Source organism: Thermobia domestica, chromosome 8 (assembly GCF_964235325.1).
Source record: "Thermobia domestica chromosome 8, izTheDome1.hap1.1, whole genome shotgun sequence".
Taxonomy (NCBI): Eukaryota; Metazoa; Arthropoda; class Insecta; order Zygentoma; family Lepismatidae; genus Thermobia; species Thermobia domestica.
Genome location: NC_137461.1, coordinates 60,271,922 through 60,292,931, shown reverse-complemented (window position 1 = coordinate 60,292,931; position 21,010 = coordinate 60,271,922). Strand labels below are relative to the sequence as shown.

The 21,010-nt window shown below is 33.0% G+C and overlaps 1 protein-coding gene across 2 annotated transcripts in view; it reads left to right on the top strand.

Moving 5' to 3' along the window:
• Positions 1–21,010, top strand: part of Nop60B (dyskerin pseudouridine synthase 1 Nop60B) — a 66,966-nt gene that overhangs the window by 5,752 nt on the left and 40,204 nt on the right. For both annotated transcript variants that reach the window (XR_014132670.1, XM_081768511.1), the window contains exons 2-7: positions 4,635–4,777; positions 9,049–9,265; positions 13,087–13,202; positions 16,091–16,226; positions 16,942–17,055; positions 20,547–20,707. Coding sequence is in view for 1 of the 2 variants with exons in the window: in XM_081768511.1 (XP_081624637.1) it covers positions 4,635–4,777; positions 9,049–9,265; positions 13,087–13,202; positions 16,091–16,226; positions 16,942–17,055; positions 20,547–20,707 (887 nt within the window). In the remaining variant the exon portion in view is untranslated. The remainder of the gene's footprint in view (positions 1–4,634; positions 4,778–9,048; positions 9,266–13,086; positions 13,203–16,090; positions 16,227–16,941; positions 17,056–20,546; positions 20,708–21,010) is intronic.

The following is a 21,010-nucleotide window of genomic DNA, read 5'->3' as shown; positions in this document are numbered from 1 at the left end:
ATTCGAAAGGAATCCTTTTTTTGTTGTTGAAAGCTCATGGAGATCTGAAATTCTCCTGTGAGAAACTATTACTATAGAGTAAATAATGAATACAATGCGATGTAAGTAATGTGTGCGTTATTTTACTCTGTGGCAGGGTGGATTGATTTAAATCAGTCTGATTTAAATCACGATTTTAATCAAGATTTAAATCACTTGATTTTTTAAATAAAAATCGTTGATTTAAATCAAATTCCGAAATGAATTAATTTAAAGTGAAAGTAAGTAAACTCCCGTTTCTCTTCTGTTGTTTCGATTATGGAAGATAATAATCATAATACAATAAAACTCAAATGTATGTAAGCACAGTATGAAAACGAGTATCATGTAGGGAACGATTAGGGAAAATCCCGTTTGAACGGGTTACGGGTGAACCCTGCTTTCTTCTCTTTGTAACACAGGGTTTTAAAATTTCTATTCCAACGGGGAAATCACCATGGACATTTGAGATGAAAACTCTTCTGTGTCCACGTCTATTAGTTTGTTTCCAGATAATAAGGGCATATTTAGAGGGGTCCGATCCCCTCTCCGAAACAAAAAAAAAAATATATATATATATATTTTAAAATTTTGGGCGAAATTTATGTATTAAATACATGGAAGTTCCTCGGGATCGTAATACGACACATTTTGGATGCGTTAAAATATCGAATAATACTTTTGATAAAGTGGATACTTGACCCCATTGCAGAACATGTCGCGATCTGCGATGTGATCGCAGAAAATTTGCCGCGCCTGTGCAGGAAAAATTGTCAGATGAAATAAAATAGCCAACAGAAAAGTATAAAACGTGCCTGCTATATATAGATGTCTTAAATGCACGGACAACTCGCATTTGAACTGTTTTTCACGTCACATAAAACATATTTTTAACTATCACAAGTATTTCTTCTTCTGGAACTGATCATCTTGATTTTTTTTTATTTTGGAATTCCTGCAGGGAATTCGTGTTGTTATTCAGTTCAAAATCTCTTATCGTCGCGAATTGTGTCGAGGAATTTGAAGCTTTAAAATATATAAAACGATAATTATGCCTGTTGTGCTGTATGGTTGTGAAACATGGTCGCTTACTTTGAGGGAAGAACGCAGACTGAAAGTAATTGAGAATAAAATCTTGAAATGAATATTCGGAACCAAAAGGAACGGAAATGAGGAATGGCGAAAACTTCATGATGAGGAACTGCATAATTTATACCATTCACCAAATATTGTTAGGGTCATCAAATCTTGGAGGCTCAGGTGGGCAGGACATGTAGCGAGAATGAAAGAAAGTAGGAACGCTTTCAAAGTTTTAACTGGAAGTTCAATCGGGAAATGACCATTAGGAAGGCCTAGGCGCAGATGTGAGGACAATATTAAGCTGCATCTCGCAGAAATAGGAATACAAAGTAACAACTGGATCCAGTAGACTAAGTATAGAAGTTAGTGGAGAGCTTTTGTGAACATGGCGTTGGACCTCCGGGTTCCATAGGTCATAGAGTGAGTTAGTTAATTTTAGGCGAAATTTATCTACTTTATATGTATTTCGTGCCGTTAGCTAGTTCCAATTGTTTAAAAATATGCCCCTGCCAAATATCAGTAACTTTCGTGAAAAGAAAAGTGTCATGTTGGTATACATTGCTGTACTTTTTCCTTAATGCTTAAGAAACATTGTTTGGGATTGAAATAGGTTAACGATTGGGAATTAATTCAAAATTAAAACCCAATAATTTCACTTAAATGACATAATTAACATTTAATACTAATTCGTAATGTTTTTTCTTCAGTTCGCGACTTGTATTATACGAAGAAAAAGATTTGATTTAAATCAAAAAAATCGATTTAAATAAAAAAAAACAACAAAAATGATTTTTTTGTAAAAAAATCACGATTTTTTCCACCCTGCTCTGTGGTAGTACTCGGGCGAAATTCATTGTGCATAAGTTTGCATTTTTATGTACAGACGTTGCTTGAAAGGTCTAAAATTTTGTACATTCAGTTGCGAGAGTATGGTCTGCTTTTAAGAGAGGTGGGTTTCAATATATATTTGAGTGTGAGAGAGAGAAAGAAAAAGTTCTATAGGGTGGCACGGGAAAATTGTGGCAGGTAAATGTAAACTTTAACTTTTCCTGCTTACATCCCAAAACTACATTTTTGTTTTTTTAGTTTTGACAAATACCATAATAATTCTGCGTTACTACTATATTATTTGCATGAATTAAGAAAAATCTCGAACTTCTGTGAGAGAAATTTTAAGATTTGCTTTTTTAAAACTTACAACTGACGATTCCTACAAATCCGGGGAAATTACAGCAAAATCTCCTGGATCTTATTGTACATATGTTGCACGGACTTTTATACAGTCATGGCGTAGACAAGTTTTAGGCATTTAAAATCGTATTTTAAATTTTCTTATATCTCAATTTACAAGTGGGAAGGATTCATTTTTATACCTAGAAATCAATTTGTACATTTCTCCCTGTCATTTTGCTGTCTTTGGCGCATGTCTATTTAAGATTGAAGAAGAAAAAGAAGAAAAAAAACTTTACCTCAACTTCGAAAACTAGGTTCTTTAGCTGTAAAGTAGGTATTACAGATATTTACAAAGTCATCCATACTAAACAAACTTTAAACAGAGTACCAGTAATCATTGTTTTGATACATTTTCTTCGAATGTTATATTCTTGCTAAAAGGGAACAGTGTCGTTATTGTACCATAACGTAACAGATTGTGGCAAATATAGTAAATCATATTTGTAAATCATATTTATTGTAATAACTATTAAAAAACATCACATATTGTAATGTAATTGTCTTTTGCAGTTTTTCCGAACATAGTAAAATCACATTTTTAATGTTCGTATAAATCTCCGTGTTTACATTGTTGTTTGGATTGTGGTTCACGCTGCAGTTTCACTTCTTTATTTTTGCCTTTACAGTCTTCTTCGAACTACGAATTTTACGCTTTTCTATCTAGACTTACCCTATGCATTCTCACATTGTTTTACCATGTTCTGTCAACATTGGTGGTAGTTTCATCATTACTTACATTTCCATCGTAGACTGCTACCTTCAAATCGATTACGCATATAATCTGATATTGCTTCAGAACTTGCGAATTCTTCAGGTATACAACATCAAAGCTGTACTCTATTTTCGGCCGTATTTGAATCGCAGTGAATTACAATGACAGCACATCAGAGATTTAAGGTGTTGATGTTTCTTCAGAAGGGTGGTTGGAATTTTCTTCAGCCCAAAGTTACCCATTGTTTGGGGTGGGGGTGAAACTCACTAAATACTTCAAAACGTAGATTAAAATGATAACCTTAGTATGTTATGATTACTTTCTTCAGTCTTATTTGTTAATACGAGTTTAATTACAGAATCTGCTTTAAATACATACTTAGCAGGAGATCATTACCAGAGCACAATACCATTGGAGAAAAAAGAAGTTTTAAGAATTATGCATAAAGCATTGTGTTCGCTCTAGATCAAATTGTCTCTAACTGTGTTCAACTGTAATTTGGAACAAAAAACAATGCGGCTAATTGTTTTTATAGTATATACTGGCATATTAGTACAAACAAGAAATAAAATGCCTTTCTCCACGAACGCTTCACTTAAAAAGTTGGGTTCGCACTAAACTTTGTGGCACCAATTTCTTAAACTAAATCATGTTATGCTACAGTTATTCTGAAACATTTATTTATGAAATACGAATTACGTTATATTGTCGGAAAACTTCGATAAAAACTCTCCCCCAAATAAATTACAATTTGTTGACTTCATGAAAAATTACTTATGTCTGTACAAGGTTTATTAATGAAATATTTGTTCATATCAACAGCATCGAATGAGTAATACAGTAAAACCTGTCAACTTGGACACCTGCTCATCGTGGCCTGGTTCGTCTTGAACCTGGATTTTCCCATAAGACATTCGTTACTTATTACTTTGTAAGTTGGCCACATTGAAGCAATGTTTACCCTGTGATAATGATAAATTTTCCTGCGTATCTTGGCGACGCAAAATACTGTTTTGTTATTTTTCTTAACTTTTTCGTATTCCCATATAAGAGGAACATGTTCATATGTGCCAAAAAGAAGAAAAAAGGGATAAATGTACTATTTAAAAGTAGCTGTCGTGCAATTGCTTATTAAAATTTTACAGTCAAGTAGTGCTAATCCTATTCTAAAAATACACCAATCACACTTACTTTTTATAAGTTGTCCACTTTTCAATGGAAACGATGGTGGCCAACATAGACAGGTTTCACTGTATTTGAGAAAATTGTTTAAAAGAATAAGTAACCTATCCTTGTGGATATTTTCGTGAGAAAAAATTAGTATTAGCGAGGGTTAAAGAGATGAGCTGTAGAAATATTTTATTTTATATGTTTGGCTGCCTAGGCTCAATTTAGCTACCAAAGCTCTATAGATGAGCTATGAGATCAAGAATGTTGAACAGGAAGAGTAATCTTTAAGTGATCAAGCACGTACTTTAGTGGTAGAAATTACTTAGTTGCAAGTTTCTACGCAAAACATTACCCACAGTAATATGTGGAGGCATTTGTTAATTGTTGTATATGAAACCATGTGCTCTTCTTTTTCTTTCAGTATTGGGTGAGAAACAAGCTTCTCCCAAAAAGAAGAAGAAAGTGTCATCTTTAGGAGAGATTCAAGTAAAAGCAGACTTTTTAGTAGAACCATCATCGCTTATTGCAAAACTTGATACTTCTCATTGGCCTCTCTTACTGAAGGTAACGTTCTACATTAGCTCGTAAGTGTTAGGAAATTTTAATACAACCTAAGAATATAAACAAGCAAGGCTGAGTTCATACCACTTAAGTATATATTGAGAATAAAATTTTGGGTTGATGATAATGTTAAAAAGAGCTAACCGAAGCAAGTTAAACAACACACTATTTTCGTTAGCAATTTGTTTTCTTAGACATGCTCTAGTTGTTTCGATTTATTTATTTATTTTTTTATTTTTTTAATTTATTTTTTTCTAATTGCGACGCATAAACACTCGTATCGTATGAATGAACCATAATTGTGTTTTGCACATGTTGCCGGTGAAGACCTTGGTTTCAGTGTAATCAAATTCTAGTTTGCATACACACCAGCATTGCCGATTGAACTTAGTGGCGATGACAAATGCTGCCGGCGCTACGCCGACACTGGCTTTTCTGGAGGCAGTGCTTTCTTTTGAGTGGATGCACTCACGGCCGGCAGTGGCGGCCACTTAATACGCTTCTGCAGTCTAGCTAAAATGAATGAATGACAAGGCGCTGTGTATTCTGATTTCATTTTTTGTGTTAGGAGTTTTGTTGCTTCCGTTTTTTCTGCTGCAATATTTTTTAAAATTATTGTCTCGTCCTACATACCACTTCAGATTTTTTTACTGTTGTTTTTAAAGTAATTTCTTTGATTATTACTACTTACTTTTGTTTTAATCATAATTGAGTGTCGTTTATTTCATCCGGTACCACTTGACAAGCAATGTTAGAGTGGAATATTTGGTGAAAGTTAAAATAGAAGTATTATTATTATTATTAAGATTTACATTGCAACTGTCAGTATTTCTCTTGGTGGCATAGAGAGTCTCATTTTGGCTCCTATCTAGTTTTTTCTACTAGAAAATCAAAAGTTTGTGTAGATGTCTGATAATGTTGAAATATTTCTCATCGTCTTAGCGTAGTTGGTCATATAGTGTGTAAAAAGCACCTTTCCTATGACGCACAGCCAATAATGAATGAACCCAAAGCTTTCGTACACATTTTCTGTTTCTGCATCGTAAGTACAAGGCAAGGATATACAGTGAAACCTGTCAACCTTCTCTAAGTTGGCCACCTGCTTATCTTGGCCTAGTTCGTCTTGAACCTGCATTTTCCCGTAAGACATTCGTTACTTACTACTCTATAAGTTGGCCACCTGTCTATCTTGGAAGTTGGCCACACTGAAGCAATGTTTACCCTATGATCATAATGATAAATTTACCTGCGTATCTTGGCCACGAAAAATATAGTTTTGTTATTTTTCTTAACTCTTTCGAATTCCCATATGAGAGGCAAATGTTCTGTATTTGTGACTGGACACAAAGGAGCGTAGATTCGCACGATTTGTTCTTGGAGGTCAATGGCCAGAACACTACCCTCATAAAAGGGTGGTGAAGGAAGATGTAAATAAGAAAAAGCACGTACAGGGATTCAGGAAATGGTTGTATGTATTTGTTTACCCTGTCTGTTTTGGTAAAACCATTAGCTATATCGGCTCCTTTCATCAGTGGGAAGCTTTAATAATTCCGGAAAATTCTCAAGAAAGCTTAATTATCATTTATTGGCACCTGACTGCATGTCAAAAGGTAGCGGAGGTTTTGAGATATGAATTCCCTCAAGATTTTCTCAAAACATCTTTTGCTCCGAGGGAAACACTTCTAGCTCATTAATAAGAGGTAGTTAACTGCAATATTAGAATGTGCATATCTGCCAAAAAGAATAAAGCAAATATGTTTAGAATGAACCACCATTCAGTAACAACTGAAAAGAAGTCATATAAATTGCATATGAATTTCTCAATTTATAACTTAGCTTTTCTTGTTTTCAATCTGAACAACTCAGTGTGCTATAATATCAATTTCAATAAACTGCGTACATACATTTCTATTTCATGGTTGTTTCATTGTGTTTTCAATCCGAATAATCCAATATACCAGACTAGTTTTCAGGAAGAGAAAGGTATGCACATATATTAAACATACTATAGTAATATTTTCTAGTACTGTATATTTTTATGATTACTCTATATACATTATTTATAAGTAGCTGTCGTGCCACTGCTTACTAAAATTTTACAATCAAGTAATACTAGAAACCCTATTCTAAAAATATACAAATCACACTTATTTTCTGTAAGTTGGCCAATTTTCGATGGAACCGATGGTGGCCAACATAAACAGGTTTCACTGTATATATCTTTTCTTGATGGCTGGGTTCGTGTTCTCTCTTTCACGTCCTGAACTATATGCCAACGCTGGCATTGCCGGCAACATGTGCGAAGCAGTTCTAATACCGGGATTGGCAATGTTGTGTGCAAGCACAATGGGGTAAGTTGTATGGTGTGGGATGACCACGCGATCTGGAGTGCGATGTGAATGCGTATTTGAAAGAGGGAAGTGAATCGTTTCAGCTGACTACCTACAGTTTGTTTTCTTTAGTTCAGCATGGGAACGTGCTAGGTATGCAGATTTATCTGTAGATTTACAGATTTTTCGTAGCGTTTCGGAAAGTAGAATTTCATATCTGCAGACTTTTTATTGACAAATACATGGTTCTGTACATACTTTTGTTAAATTTCCAATCGAATATTTGCAGCAATTATTATTATTTAGTAATTTTTACATTTAAGAGAATTGGGCAATATAATATACAACCTGAAAATCCTGATATATATAGATGGATAGGTGTAGATATAGGGACCATTTATCTTGAAACTTCCTAGTAGCTTTTAAACTAATAGATAAAATTCAGTGAACTTCTGCAAATGTCAACAAGGGGACATTGTTTGATATGCTCCCGCAATGGCACCCAATTAAATAAAAGAAGGCTGTAGTTATAAAGAAAAAGCATGTCCTGCTGGGCAGAAATCTGTTAGGACTGTGGAGTAAAAAGTCAGTGACTGAAGTTGCTGGAAAAATAAACAAGCTTTTTGAGCTCAAGGATTTGCGAAAGGAAAATATTTGTAGGAATATGTATATAGAAATTTCACTTGTATCGTTCTAGACTTACAAAATCAATATTTTCTAAAATCATTTATTTTTTTAAAAAAGATAGTTTTTTTTTTTTTTTTTCACTAGTGAGAGCTGGTTCAAACTTACTTTTGATCTCATTTCCTAGATAAGTTGCGTTCATTAGTTCTGATGTTTTCTTTGGTTGTATCTCGGTATTTCAATTCTAAATAAACAGACTACAAATATTTATTGTTGTGTATTAATGGCACAGTACTTTTGAACTCTGAAAATTTAACTAGTCACTGTAAGACAGGACTCGAAAAAAAAAAAAAATCTTTTCACTTTAGCGCCAGTTCTGAAAACCCGGTGTCCTAATAATACATATCCAATTTGATGTATGGCAGGCACGTAGCCAGGATTTCGCAATAGGGGGGGGGGGAGGTCCTTGACGAAATACTGTAGTTATCACACCAGGGGCTCGATCATTCTAAACTATTTTACTGGCAACATTCCTATATTGGTTTGTTAGAACAATAAAATGAGGATATGCTAGTAAGTATTTTAATTTAAAAAAAAAAAAAAAAATACTATGAAGGAATCTTGAGTAAAAGAATATAAAAAAGGATTGAAAAAGATATATAGTCTTCCAAGGTCATTCAAACTCGGTTCTATTTGTCTTCTTTCTTCTTCTATTTCTTATCTTCATTTAGTGCCGTCAAGGATAGCCATTCAAGGACACCAATTCTTCCATCATCATTCACCTGTTTTAATTATCGTCTCCGGTAGCCTAAAGGACATAAGCGTAGGACGTTAAACTTGAAAGATTTCATTTTTCATTTCAAGTTGCAGAAGTTCTTGAGTTTGAGTTCTTTCTCTAAAGATAGTTTGAAAAATGAAGTGTGCAGTAGAATCTCAGTTTGAAAAATGAAGTGTGCAGTAGAATCTCATAATCTTTGTTAGACTAATGTTTCATTTATGCATGTCTTCCCGGTTCGATGGATATAGTTAACAAAATTGAGACAGGGCTTACCCCAGCCGTGGCAGACAGTATAAATGTGAATAGTAATACTACATTTCCAATCATGGTATTATTTGGTAAGTGGTTGTTGCGTGCATTCTATTTGTGTGTGATGTCTTGAAAAGAATGAGAAATGAAACATAGAAAATGTGAGATTATAGAAATAGTCCTATTTTGCTGTGTGTATATGTTAAGAATTTTAATAGTGTGTTTGTTTCTACAATATTTAAACATGTACTATTTCCATTACATAGTTTTCAAATACAGTTTTATATTTCTAGAACTTTGACAGACTAAATGCTAGAACACATCACTATACACCATTGCCATATGGTTCATCGCCGTTGAAACGGGATATCCAGGATTATGTAAGGGCTGGATATATTAATTTGGACAAGCCAGCAAATCCGAGTTCGCATGAAGTTGTTGCATGGGTCAAGCGGATTCTTAGGGTAGAGAAGACTGGTCATTCGGGAACTTTGGATCCCAAAGTCACAGGTGAGTATTGTGGAATAAAAAATCCTATTAGCTATATATATTAACTTAGAAATAGTGTAAATACTTATTAATGCCGAAATTTTTATTAGAGAATCCAGTCTTCGTGAGCAGTTCTATATTTTTATATAATGGCGGCTGTTCTAATTACATCTTATTGCATTCATTATATAATGAAAAAAATATTGCCTGTATTGTTAAGCGTAACTGTAACATTATGGAAACAACATACATAATATTATACCGTAATGGATAGCCGTATAAAATATAACAACCTCAAATGCACTGATGTTTCTTTGTAATCAGTTTATGGCTTCAGTTATGTTGTGGAAAGTTTCATTAGTGAAGTTATTTTTGCCACTAACACCCCCCCCCCCATCCACACGCTGAAAAACTAAATAATAATAATAATACGTCAGTAGATCGTTTGTAATAACGAAAGAAGCATTACATACTTAAATGGTTTGTAAGGTTTACTAGTGGTTTGAAATAATATAAACCGCTGGCGAAGTATTCGTTGAAAATTTTAGAATAAATAAATATTTGACACATTCCTGAATTTAGTAATAGTCATTCATTAATTTTGTTACCTGTACATCTCAAACAATCCTTCAACTACGCTAAAATATATACGTAAAAAAATGTTATGTAACCACAGTAGACTTGCGACTATCTACCCTAATTCGGCAAAAGGAGAGGCCGAAGAAAAAAAAGAAAGAGAGAGAAAAAAAACAATAGGCTGGAATACTATATTTGTCTTCCTGTACCACCCATATCACTAAAAGTAATGTTCATATAAAAATCCACTCTTATTCTTATTTTCAGACCTGTTACCCCAGTACTGTGTGTTATGTACTGTACTGTAAGTTTTAACAAATTATTACAGAAAAGTATAAAAATTTCACAGACAATTTAAGATTGATGACTTAATTGCAGGAAACCTAAAATGATGCTCACTGTACATACATACAATTTTAAAGTAAGAAAAACTTCAACGTTAAAATATAGACCTAAGAAAAGAATTAAACTTATTTTACTATCAAATAATAAGTGGTTACACAAATATGAAAATATAGACATAAGAAAAATGGAATCAGAACTTGCAGTTTTAGATTTTTGAAAGAGTCCTTAATATATGATGACTCCTCCCTTGCAAGGGAAAAGTCTTCTTTTTATGAAGGCATTGAAAGTCGAGTAGATCGTTCTAAATTGTTAATCCTCATTTTGTTACGATTTTTTAAAATTATGCCAGTTAGTCTAACGTAAGAGTCTACTATGTTTACGTAATAAACTCGTAAAATGCATATTGAATATTGATTGAACTGACCTACGCACTCGATTTTTTAATTATGTCCATGACACTCATGTCCAAAATGATTGTTGCATATCTATAACTGTCTTCTTGTAAGAATATAATTTGATAATACTTTTGTAGAGTACTTTTAATACTGATACTATGCGTATACTCGGGAAATGTATATTTGTGGTAAATTTCGTAGGAAAAGAATTATTAATACGAAAATTAGAATGAGTAAAACAAAATGTTGCTAAATGGACAAGAAAGTTTTATTCTTATTTACTGCTCTTTTGACATGAAATTTGCCACATACATGTCTTTGCCGATTATACACATACTAACATTATAAGAAATACCGGGCGAATTCGTTATCAAATTATATTCCTACAATATATTTGTAGACATGCTACAATAATTTTGGACATGAGTGTACGTTTCAGCGGCGGCATCACCTTTAGTACGAATCCTTTAAGGAATTTTTTGGGTTGCTTTGTGGACTCACATTACTTGTAACATTCCTGTACTGTATATGAAAAAAAAAGTAAAAATGGCAGCATCATAATGTGGACTTCGTGAAGTACGATTTTTTTTTTTTTTCTACACTACAGAAATGTTACCTAGCTTGATAATCATCCATGTGCAACAATCTTCGTATCTCTAAAAGTTTTGTAGCTCAATCGTGGCTAAGCTGTTAGCGCACGCGCCTTTGGCTTGGGTTCGAATCTCACGTTAAGCTGTAGGTCCACATCTCACATAGCCTCACTGCTGAAAGGGACGCTAAACTGAAGAAAGAAAAAAAAAAAACTCTAAAAGTGCTTGTGATGTTTCTACTTGTTTCAGAATCTTAGAAAAACAAATATTTTACGGTTTTAATAATGGAATGGAATCAAATTAATTTTGTGTCAACATTTTTAACTCTTATTAAATTTTTATAATAATATGGGAAAATATTGTGCAGGTTTAAAGTAATTCTAGTTCCGTTTGTCTTTCTAGTTCTTTGCACAGTGTTGACGTTTTTAGAATTTATATTTTTTTTTTCAATTATTTTGTAAAATTAATAGCTCCTGTGATTATGTATTAAGAAGATTACAGATTTTTAGTGATGAGAGACAAGGACGATGAGGAGCTTTCAAATCAGTCAATGATTGAGAAATACTTTTTAATATTTGGAACAATGAATGTTCTGGGTAGTGAGGGAAGATGAGATACGGTGGGATTGAAATTGTCCCAGAACTTATTCTGTTTTCTGTACATGTACCATATTGGAACAGTTACTCCAAAGAAGTTATATTGGATTCTAAAATATTGATATCTCCTTTCGGTTAGTTTGGCTTAATGATGCTATTACGTGTATGCAATACTGATGACATAATTGCGGTGTAACAGCTTACGAAGACTATGAAGTGAATAGGCGTACGTTTCTTTTAGAGTGACGAGATTGTCGGATCCTGTGCCATTCTTAAAGGTATGGGAAATATGTGGTTGCAGATGGCAACTATTTTTATTAACTGGGTGTTGTAGTTTTCATGTTTTTGGCCTTTGGAAATGACGCACCTGTACTAACATTTCATTCGCACCAAGCCAATAGTTCATAACCGGGAACATCTTAAATCTTTTATATAAATTAGTGCGTTAAAATGCATTAATCGAAGTGTTATAAATAAATAATATATAAAATATCGCGAGAGACCAGGAGTGTAGAAAGTGATCTGTAGGACAGGTTCCCGCATCATTATTATTATTATTATTTGTTGCATGAGTACTTGGCGAGCTATTGTCTTATTTCAAATACTTTTTATAATATCGTGAATTATGAACTATACCTCATCTTTCCTTGCAATGTACACTCATATCCAAAATTATTGTCGCATGTCTATAAATATGTTGTAGGAATATAATTTGATAACGAATTCGCGCGGTATTCCTTATAATTTTAGTATGTATATAATCGGCAAAGACATGTATGTGTGGCAAATGTCATGTCAAAAAAGCAGTAAATAAGAACAATAAAACGAACTTTTTTGTCCATTTAGCAACATTTTGTTTTACTCATTCTAATTTTCGTATTTATAATTATTTTCCTATGAAATTTACCACAAATATATATTTCACGATTATGCACATTGTATCAGTACTAAAAGTACCCTGCAAAATCATTATCAAATTATATTTTTACAAGAAGACAGTTATAGATATGCGACAATTATTTTGGACATGAGTGTACATACACATTTTTTTATCATCATTTCTAAGGAAAACATTCGAAAGATTTGGCAAATTCCTACAAATTTGAAGTTTTGAAAGTATATTACGTGATAGTTTTAAAGCCGTACTATGTTGAAAAATAGGAATAAATAGAACCTTTTTCTTTACCCATACCATTAATTTAGTGTTGTTCGTCGTACAAGAAACAATGTTACAGCACGGCAGCAGTAACGATGAAATCATTCTTTGCCGATTTTCTGTATATTATAAACCTTTTAAATGTTATAACCTATTAGAGTGTGAGAGTTTTGTATTTTTCTAGGTTGTTTAATCGTTTGTATTGAAAGAGCAACTAGACTGGTTAAATCACAACAAAGTGCAGGAAAAGAGTACGTGTGTATTTTCAAACTACACTCAGGAGTAGAAAGTGAGCAGCAGGTGAGAGATGTTTTTATTGCTTTTGGTAGAATTATATGGAACTTGCTGAACTTGAAATTTAAAGAGTAAGAATGGAGAGATTAGTGTTAAGCCATTTAGTCTACATAGTTTACATTTCACCTATTTCATATTTAATGTAATCGATTATCTGGAGTCCTTTAGTTGGAAGAGCATATAAATTGACATAGTCGAAACAAGATCTCGATGAAGAAATCAATTATAGTGTAGATTTAAGAATGAGAAATGAGTATAATATATAAAATATGAAAAAATAGCATAAAGAAATCAGAATATTTTTATGAAGACAGTGGTTTACAGAAAAAGTGATTGGCTCACCACCACACTGTTTTCATACAGTTATTAAAGAATATGTTGAAGATATAAACTCAGATCGAAATAAATAGGAAATTTGGTATGTACTCCCAGAATTTTATATATATATAATATATATATATATAATATATATAATCTACAAGCTTACTATAGTCTGATTTACTCTTTGGAATGCTATGGTATAGTCTTTTGACAGTAGCAGCATAGTCATTTGCAAGTTAAAAAAAAAAAAGAATCGTAGTGAATAATCGCTGACGCAAATCATACATTACTTATATAAGCAGTTATTTAAAAAATAAATCTTCACTGTTCCATCTTTAGATTATTCAGATATTTTGGATTCTAGAAGTCACCACATATGCTAAGATCGAAATAGATATCACCAGAACTACATAACACAGTTACAATAAAATAAAAAAAATACTGTATCAATTGCAAGCCAATTCACTCTAGTATGCAGAGGCCCACGGAACATAGGGATTAACATAAGCATTAAGAATGAAAACTATATAGTATGCTTCAAAAAAGAAGTTAGAAACTTTTTAAGTAAAGTGTATTATAATGTTACAAGAATCAGTTGACAGTGATTTATATAAATTGTTTTCTTATATTATTTCACTGTTCCTGTATACACAAATTTGTTACCATATGAATTTTGAGTTGTTGAGTTGAATGTTTGGCGTCTCTTTCAACGAGACGTGGACCGACAGCTTAACGTGGGATCCGAACCACATGAGCTCCCGCCGGGAATCAAACCCAGGTATCTCACGCTAAGGGCGTGTACGCTAACCGCTTAGCCACGAAAAAGTTTATATGAATTTTAATGCAATGTGTAACCAACTGTATTACATAGGAGAAACAATTATATGAACATATATATTAGCGGCGTAATAAATATATAGCCGTACTGTAATGAGCATTCTGAACTGCAAATCGGAATGCCAAATACCTTGATAATACGACATAAATAAATGAAATAAACATAAAATGTTCCAACTCTGCCAACTGGAAAAATTGTTAGGTTTAAAAGTTCCTTTACAAAATGATTGACAGGGGAGATGCTGCTAGTGTTAAAACAAACATAAAAGTGACAAATAAGGATGTAAAACTTAGTATAAAGGAACACCCTAGGGATGCGAAAAGACAATGAAAGCACTGTCAGATCTGTCGAAGTACTTTTATTGTAAAGTAAATGATGTTAAAATTCTTAAGAAATATTTTAAGTCATTTTACTAAAAAAGAAAGAAAGAAAGAAAAAAGTAACTTAGACTTGGAAAATGAGGCGTAACAAAATAATAATAATAATAATAATAATAATAATCACCATTGGTAAATCAGAGTTAGGGTTTTCCGTACCACAGCAATAAAGTTGTTAACTTATTAGTATTGACGTTAGCTGAGTAGAAGGTGATGGCACTGCACTTCATACTTTCAACATAGTTTGAACGGAAGAAGGCAGTAAGGTACAGTATATATATATATATTTTTCTTTCTTTACGGTACATAGGCTGTAAAAAGAAAAAAAATATAAAACGTACATTGATGATCTAGCTAACGTTTGAAAATTCGACTTTGTAACAACTCACGTGGAAAAGATGCTAATTACATTTTTTTTTTTTTTAAACAATAAGAATCGCCTGTGTTAGCCGTGATATTGCCTACAAATAAATACGACTAGTAAAAGAGAATTGGATTTTCAAATTTCTTCGGAATTAGTACATAATTGTCTGGCTTCGTTGTAGCCTCTTTCAGAGTAATCAAATTTTTGTAGACATTGTTGATCAGATTTCAGCGTATCTTCTGTTTTCTATTTTTCAAATCTTATTTGGGATTCTTTTAAAGCAAAGAATCGTTGATATCGCATTTAACGTGGAAGTTGGACCATATTTACCTTGATTTGGTGCCGAAACTGAGAAAACAAGTGCTCTGGCCATTTCATTTAAATAAAATAAAACGTATTATAATCAAGTATTTACACCACTGATACTAAGGCAATGGAAACAATTTATTTGTAGTATACATTGTCTTACTAAAACGGTATTTCGTGAGTTTCGTGCACTGACTCCCAGGTTCGATTCCTGGTAGAAACACTTGAGACGAAAATGTGTAACAGCTTTTTCAAGTCAGCAGTCGTGACTGATTTTCCTCAGTCGCACAGACAATGCTGGAATGGTTCCGAACATACAGGTCCCAGGTCGCTTCCTTCTCTCTTTCCCCGGATAGTGTGCTCGGCAAGGAATGTCATCCCTCATACGTGATGGCCATAGAAGCCGAAAGCCTAGAAATATGTATGGATAAATACGTTGTTCTGTGCTGTTTCAAGGGAAGCAGAATGAAGATAGACATCATGTAGCAAGTTCAATAACTTGTCTTCTGATTCTACTTCGATTTTCCTTTAATTTTTGTAAGACTAGACATCTCAACACCTACAGGTGGAAATGGGATCTTATTTATTATTATTTAATAGAAGTTCTAAATGTATTCACTTAAGTAATTTTCAGATACTTTGCACTTTATCAACATTACAACTGGATGTATATATTTCATAATTATAGGTGATTCAAGCACTTAACCGACTACGAGGTGCTCTCTTCCAAAGACCGCCGTTGATTTCAGCAGTCAAACGTCAGTTGAGAGTGAGAACTGTGTACGAGATAAAATTGAATGAATATGATGATGTTAAACATATGGGTAAGTAAATCATGTTTCTTTGTCATTACGTGTTGTAATAATCCTTAGAAACATTGATTTTATTTAATAGTGCTCTCCACTACTGAAGTTTTGTGAGACTAGGCTTACTGCTTAAAGATTTATCCAAATCTACTGCAGTTCTTTATCCGAGGCAATAATACTCTGTTAAGGATCAAATCCGAGACCACGCACATAGAAAGCACGCGCTTAACCACTTCAGTAAAAAGGGGCACAAATTGTAGAACCAAATTTGTTTATGCATTTTTCTGAATTTCGTCAGTGCATTCAAATGCAGGAGAAGTGCATGCTCATCGTATAGATGCTCTTTCTCACGAATCAAAAAGGTCTGAAGTGCTCCAAAAGGTGTAGTTCTCTCCTTAAGTAGAGCAACTCCATAATGATTAAGTAAGATATCTATCTTCCATTTCTGATATGTATATATGCTTGCTTTGCTTTACGTGATTATTTTCTGCATTGGAAACATCCTTTAAGCATATATATTACTATACACTGAGCTGTAATGATTAAGTTTCGAAAAAGTTGTGTTAATATTATCCACTTTTTCTGTTCGTTTAATCTCAAATAAAATGATTTTTTAAAGGAGCAATTTGTTTTTAAGAAATTTGACCATATATATATATATATATATATATATATATATATATATATATATATATATATATATATATATATTATTTATTTTCCTTTTTTCTAGGTATCTTCTGGGTTAGTTGTGAGGCTGGCACATACGTTCGTACAATATGTGTACATTTAGGATTAATCTTGGGAGTTGGTGGACAGATGTTGGAACTGAGGAGAGTAAGATCAGGTATGTTATATGAAATATTCGTCTAAAGTAAATGAAAAAACTTGTGTTAGTCTTGGAAATTATTTAATTTTAGGTATGTATTGTGTTATCCTTTTCTTTTATTGAAAGTAACATATTTTGTATCCACACATTTTTTTCCCTGGTAACACAATTGATTTAATAAAATTTTCTTTCTTATATCCTGTTTGTCGGATTTTTTCTTTCTCCATGGTTCCATTCTAGAGCCTGTTTGCGAAAGAAGGATGGAGCTTCCTAGTTCAGAATGTAAGTAGATTTAGAATCCTGAATAGGGCTGTGCTTAGACTCCTAGACAAAATGATATATCCAGATCCTAACCGTTATGCTAATTTCTATTGTACTATAAACTAGCTGAATTGCCCTTTGTTCGCACAGGGAGAACAGATTTATGAAATGTATCTGAACTCTCTTTCTTCTCGTGGGATATGCATTTCAGTGAAAGTGTAATGGTACAAATCCTTAACTTTTTGCATTCCAAGTGTCATTTTCGTATGTGCGTGCTCTAATACTGGTTTCATTTACTGTATAAACCGTTATATAGGGGATAGTTATTGTGCGCGCGTGAGGAGAGCATTCACATTACTGAGAAAAACAATTATTTACATTGTGAAACATTTGAACTGAAAAAGGGAAATTCTGATGTTCTGAAGGGATTTTACGCTACGTCAGGTTGGCTACACTGACCGTAGATCAAAGACAGAGTTGGTCTTTGTCCGATCTCGAAATTGCTAATTGTTTAACGTCAAACCAAACACATGTATGTTGTAATTGAATGCTCCCTTAGGCCTCCCATCAATTGAGACTTTTTTTGTCCTTTCTATCAGTAAGGTGCTGTCACCTAAGGAGAAGTAGTAGAATAAAGTCTTGCCTTGCATCTACTAACAAATTTCTTCATCTCCAGTATTAATACGACCCTTAATAAGGGATACGTTTTCATGGCATCCACTTGGATGTCATTGGTACGCAAGAAGTTAATGTCACCCCTTCTCCTGGGTGCAGAACTTGGACTTTCGATGTGTCATATTCGGGAGTTACTATTCGTCTCAGCGACCCTGAAAACTACGGCTTGGAATCTAATATTGTTTTCTTTTTCGGTTATTTTTACATATCAGTTACATCCCACCCCTACTTCTCGTCCCCATGCCGATGGAGAATGAATTTGGCGTTAAATGGCATCGGAAGGGTCACTATGGCAATCCAGACAATGGATTGTAAACTAATATCGGTATTTCGCTTATTTTTATGTGTCTCCACCTTCTTACCACAATCCCTCATGCCGATATGATAAAAATCCCTCATGCCTTTTTCACCGCTCATGCCGATATGATAAAAATCTAAGGTAAACAGTGAACCACTCATGTACCAAAACTCATCAAATTCGATGCAGCGGTCTAATTGGGCGCCAAACATTCTTAATTTTCATTTTTATTTGTATAGAAAATGATCTTAAATTGGAAATTTTTAAAAACGCTGAGACTTGTTTTGCCTTATGTTTTCTTCCTTTGCACATTTCAAGAAGGTACATGAAATATCTTCTCATGAGAAAGAGAGAGATTTTTATTTCTGTAATTTCTAGACATGCGATACAAATTTTGGAGATGAGTGTACTTTTGAATCAGCTTTTGAGTGGTTACTGTATTATTATTATTATTATTATTATTATTATTATTATTGTTGTTAAAAGTAGTGTGACAATAAACTGTAAAAAAATTCTCGCAAACTTCAAACGGTGAAGGGGGTGGAAAACTGTGTAGCGCACGGCCTCAGTAACTCGTAGACTTGTTCGATTTCCGAGTCAATCCCTTACTTCTCATTCTTTTAATCGATTTGTACCTATAGAGGGTATGGAAAATCGTTTATTTCTCCTATTTTCACATATAATAAAAACGTGTGGTAATTTAATAAAGAATGTTTCGAGTTAACGAAGTATACTCTACTGGTGATCTGAACGAAGCCAGTCGCGAGGAGCATTTCATGATCATTTTGAAGAGATAGCGGAATGCTACTGGAAATAATGTTCAATACTTTCCTCAGTTGTTGACTTTCTTTATAATATGGCCTTTCACAATTTTACGTGCATTAGAGTTTTTATTCCTTTCACAATATCTATCTTTAAAAAGATAATCACGTAACGATCTAAAATATCAGGATCAATTTTATACAAGTATGAAATGGCGAGTATATATTTCACTGAGACCACCTTGCTCATAAAATTTGGGCGAAATTCGGATGCAGTAAAATATCTAAGACAGTGTTTGGTGATGCTTAATATCTGTCATTTTTGTCAAGGCATCCTAAATATAACGCTCATCAGATTTCATTTTTTTTTCCGAAGGAAAATACTGAAGTAAAATTTTCTTCGTTTCCTAGTGCGTTTTCCATACCTTTTTAACACTATCTCTACTTAAGGAGACCAATGGATGTATAATTGAATTACTGTAATCAAGATTTAACTTTAAGTGTTGATACTTTTTTTTATTATTATTATGATTAACCGTTGATAAAGATATAATCATCTGTTGAAGCAGTGCGGTTATTCACAAAAATATCGACGCTTACGTGGTAGCTTTTTTTTTTTTTTTTTTTTTTTTTTCATCATTATAAAACGATCTTGAGTTCTCGAACAGCCTGTCGAGACTGTTCTGTAGACTGTCGATATAGCCGAAATATTGAGGAAGCAATTTCTTCGAGCAAGATGTAATAATAATAATAATAATAATAATTTAATTATATTGCACTTTAAATGCATTTATTTTTTGTGTAATTTGATATTGCTATTAAACTGATTGCAAGTTTCTTGTATGACAGTGAAGTAATTATGGCAGCATAGTATTGATAGTATGTGTTTCTTACAAAGGGATAAAGGCCATTGTACTTTTGAAGAAAAGTACTTCTGTATTAGAAATTTATTTTTATAACCTTGTGTTGGACTGTTTTATACTTGTAAATACTAAAGACAAATAATATACTTCAGTTCTGTATAGGATGTTATAAAAATTCAAGAAAAAGATAACAGATATTTCAATTTTCTCTGAATTATGTCTGTACTCTCACTTCTCTTCATAAAGTGTATATATAAAGTTCGTTAGAAGCAGAGGTAAAATTTCTTTCTTTCTTTCTTTCTTTTTTTTAAAAAAATATTAAAGCAAATATGCACTTTATAATGTGTGAAGAACGTAGAAAGTTTTACGGAATAGTGCGAAGAATTTTAAATTGTTGTTTCCGGCTGAGAAATGTATTAAGGTCATATTCTGACGCCTCATATTTATCTACATGTATTTCCTAGTTGAACACATCAAAATTTTTTTAATCAGTCAGAATCATAGCACTATAGGTCATTATATTCTCTATATTTTATTGCCATATGTTTTACAATTTTTAAAAATGAACTGCGGGGATGTTTCTGAAATTTATTTTTTAAGTTTATGAAATGGATGCACGAAATAAATGTTACCTGCTTTTGTTTGACACAGGAATCCAAAGTGAAAAAGAAGGTATGGTTACGATGCATGATATCTTGGATGCCCAGTGGCTCTATGATAATCATAAGGATGAGTCTTACCTTAGGAGAGTTATTAGACCGTTAGAAGGATTATTAATTTCCCACAAACGTATTATTATGAAAGACAGTGCGGTAAGTGTGACTCTAATGTAAGATAAATTTTGTAATAAATGTTCATATTAGTAGAAGTTGAGATGTTTTGCACGTAGCATCTCGTAATCATTGTTTTTAAAATTTAATTTTCTAGACAATAAATAATGTTAAGAATTACTAGATACCTCCAAAAAAGATATCGATTTATACCCTACAAAGGAAAAGAATAACATGAAATAAGATGTATTTGGAAAATCAGAACTAATTTTTCTCAAAAGTAGTAATAATCTTTCTCTAATGCGTGGGCTGACTATGGATTCCAGGCTTGTTGAATTCATCCTT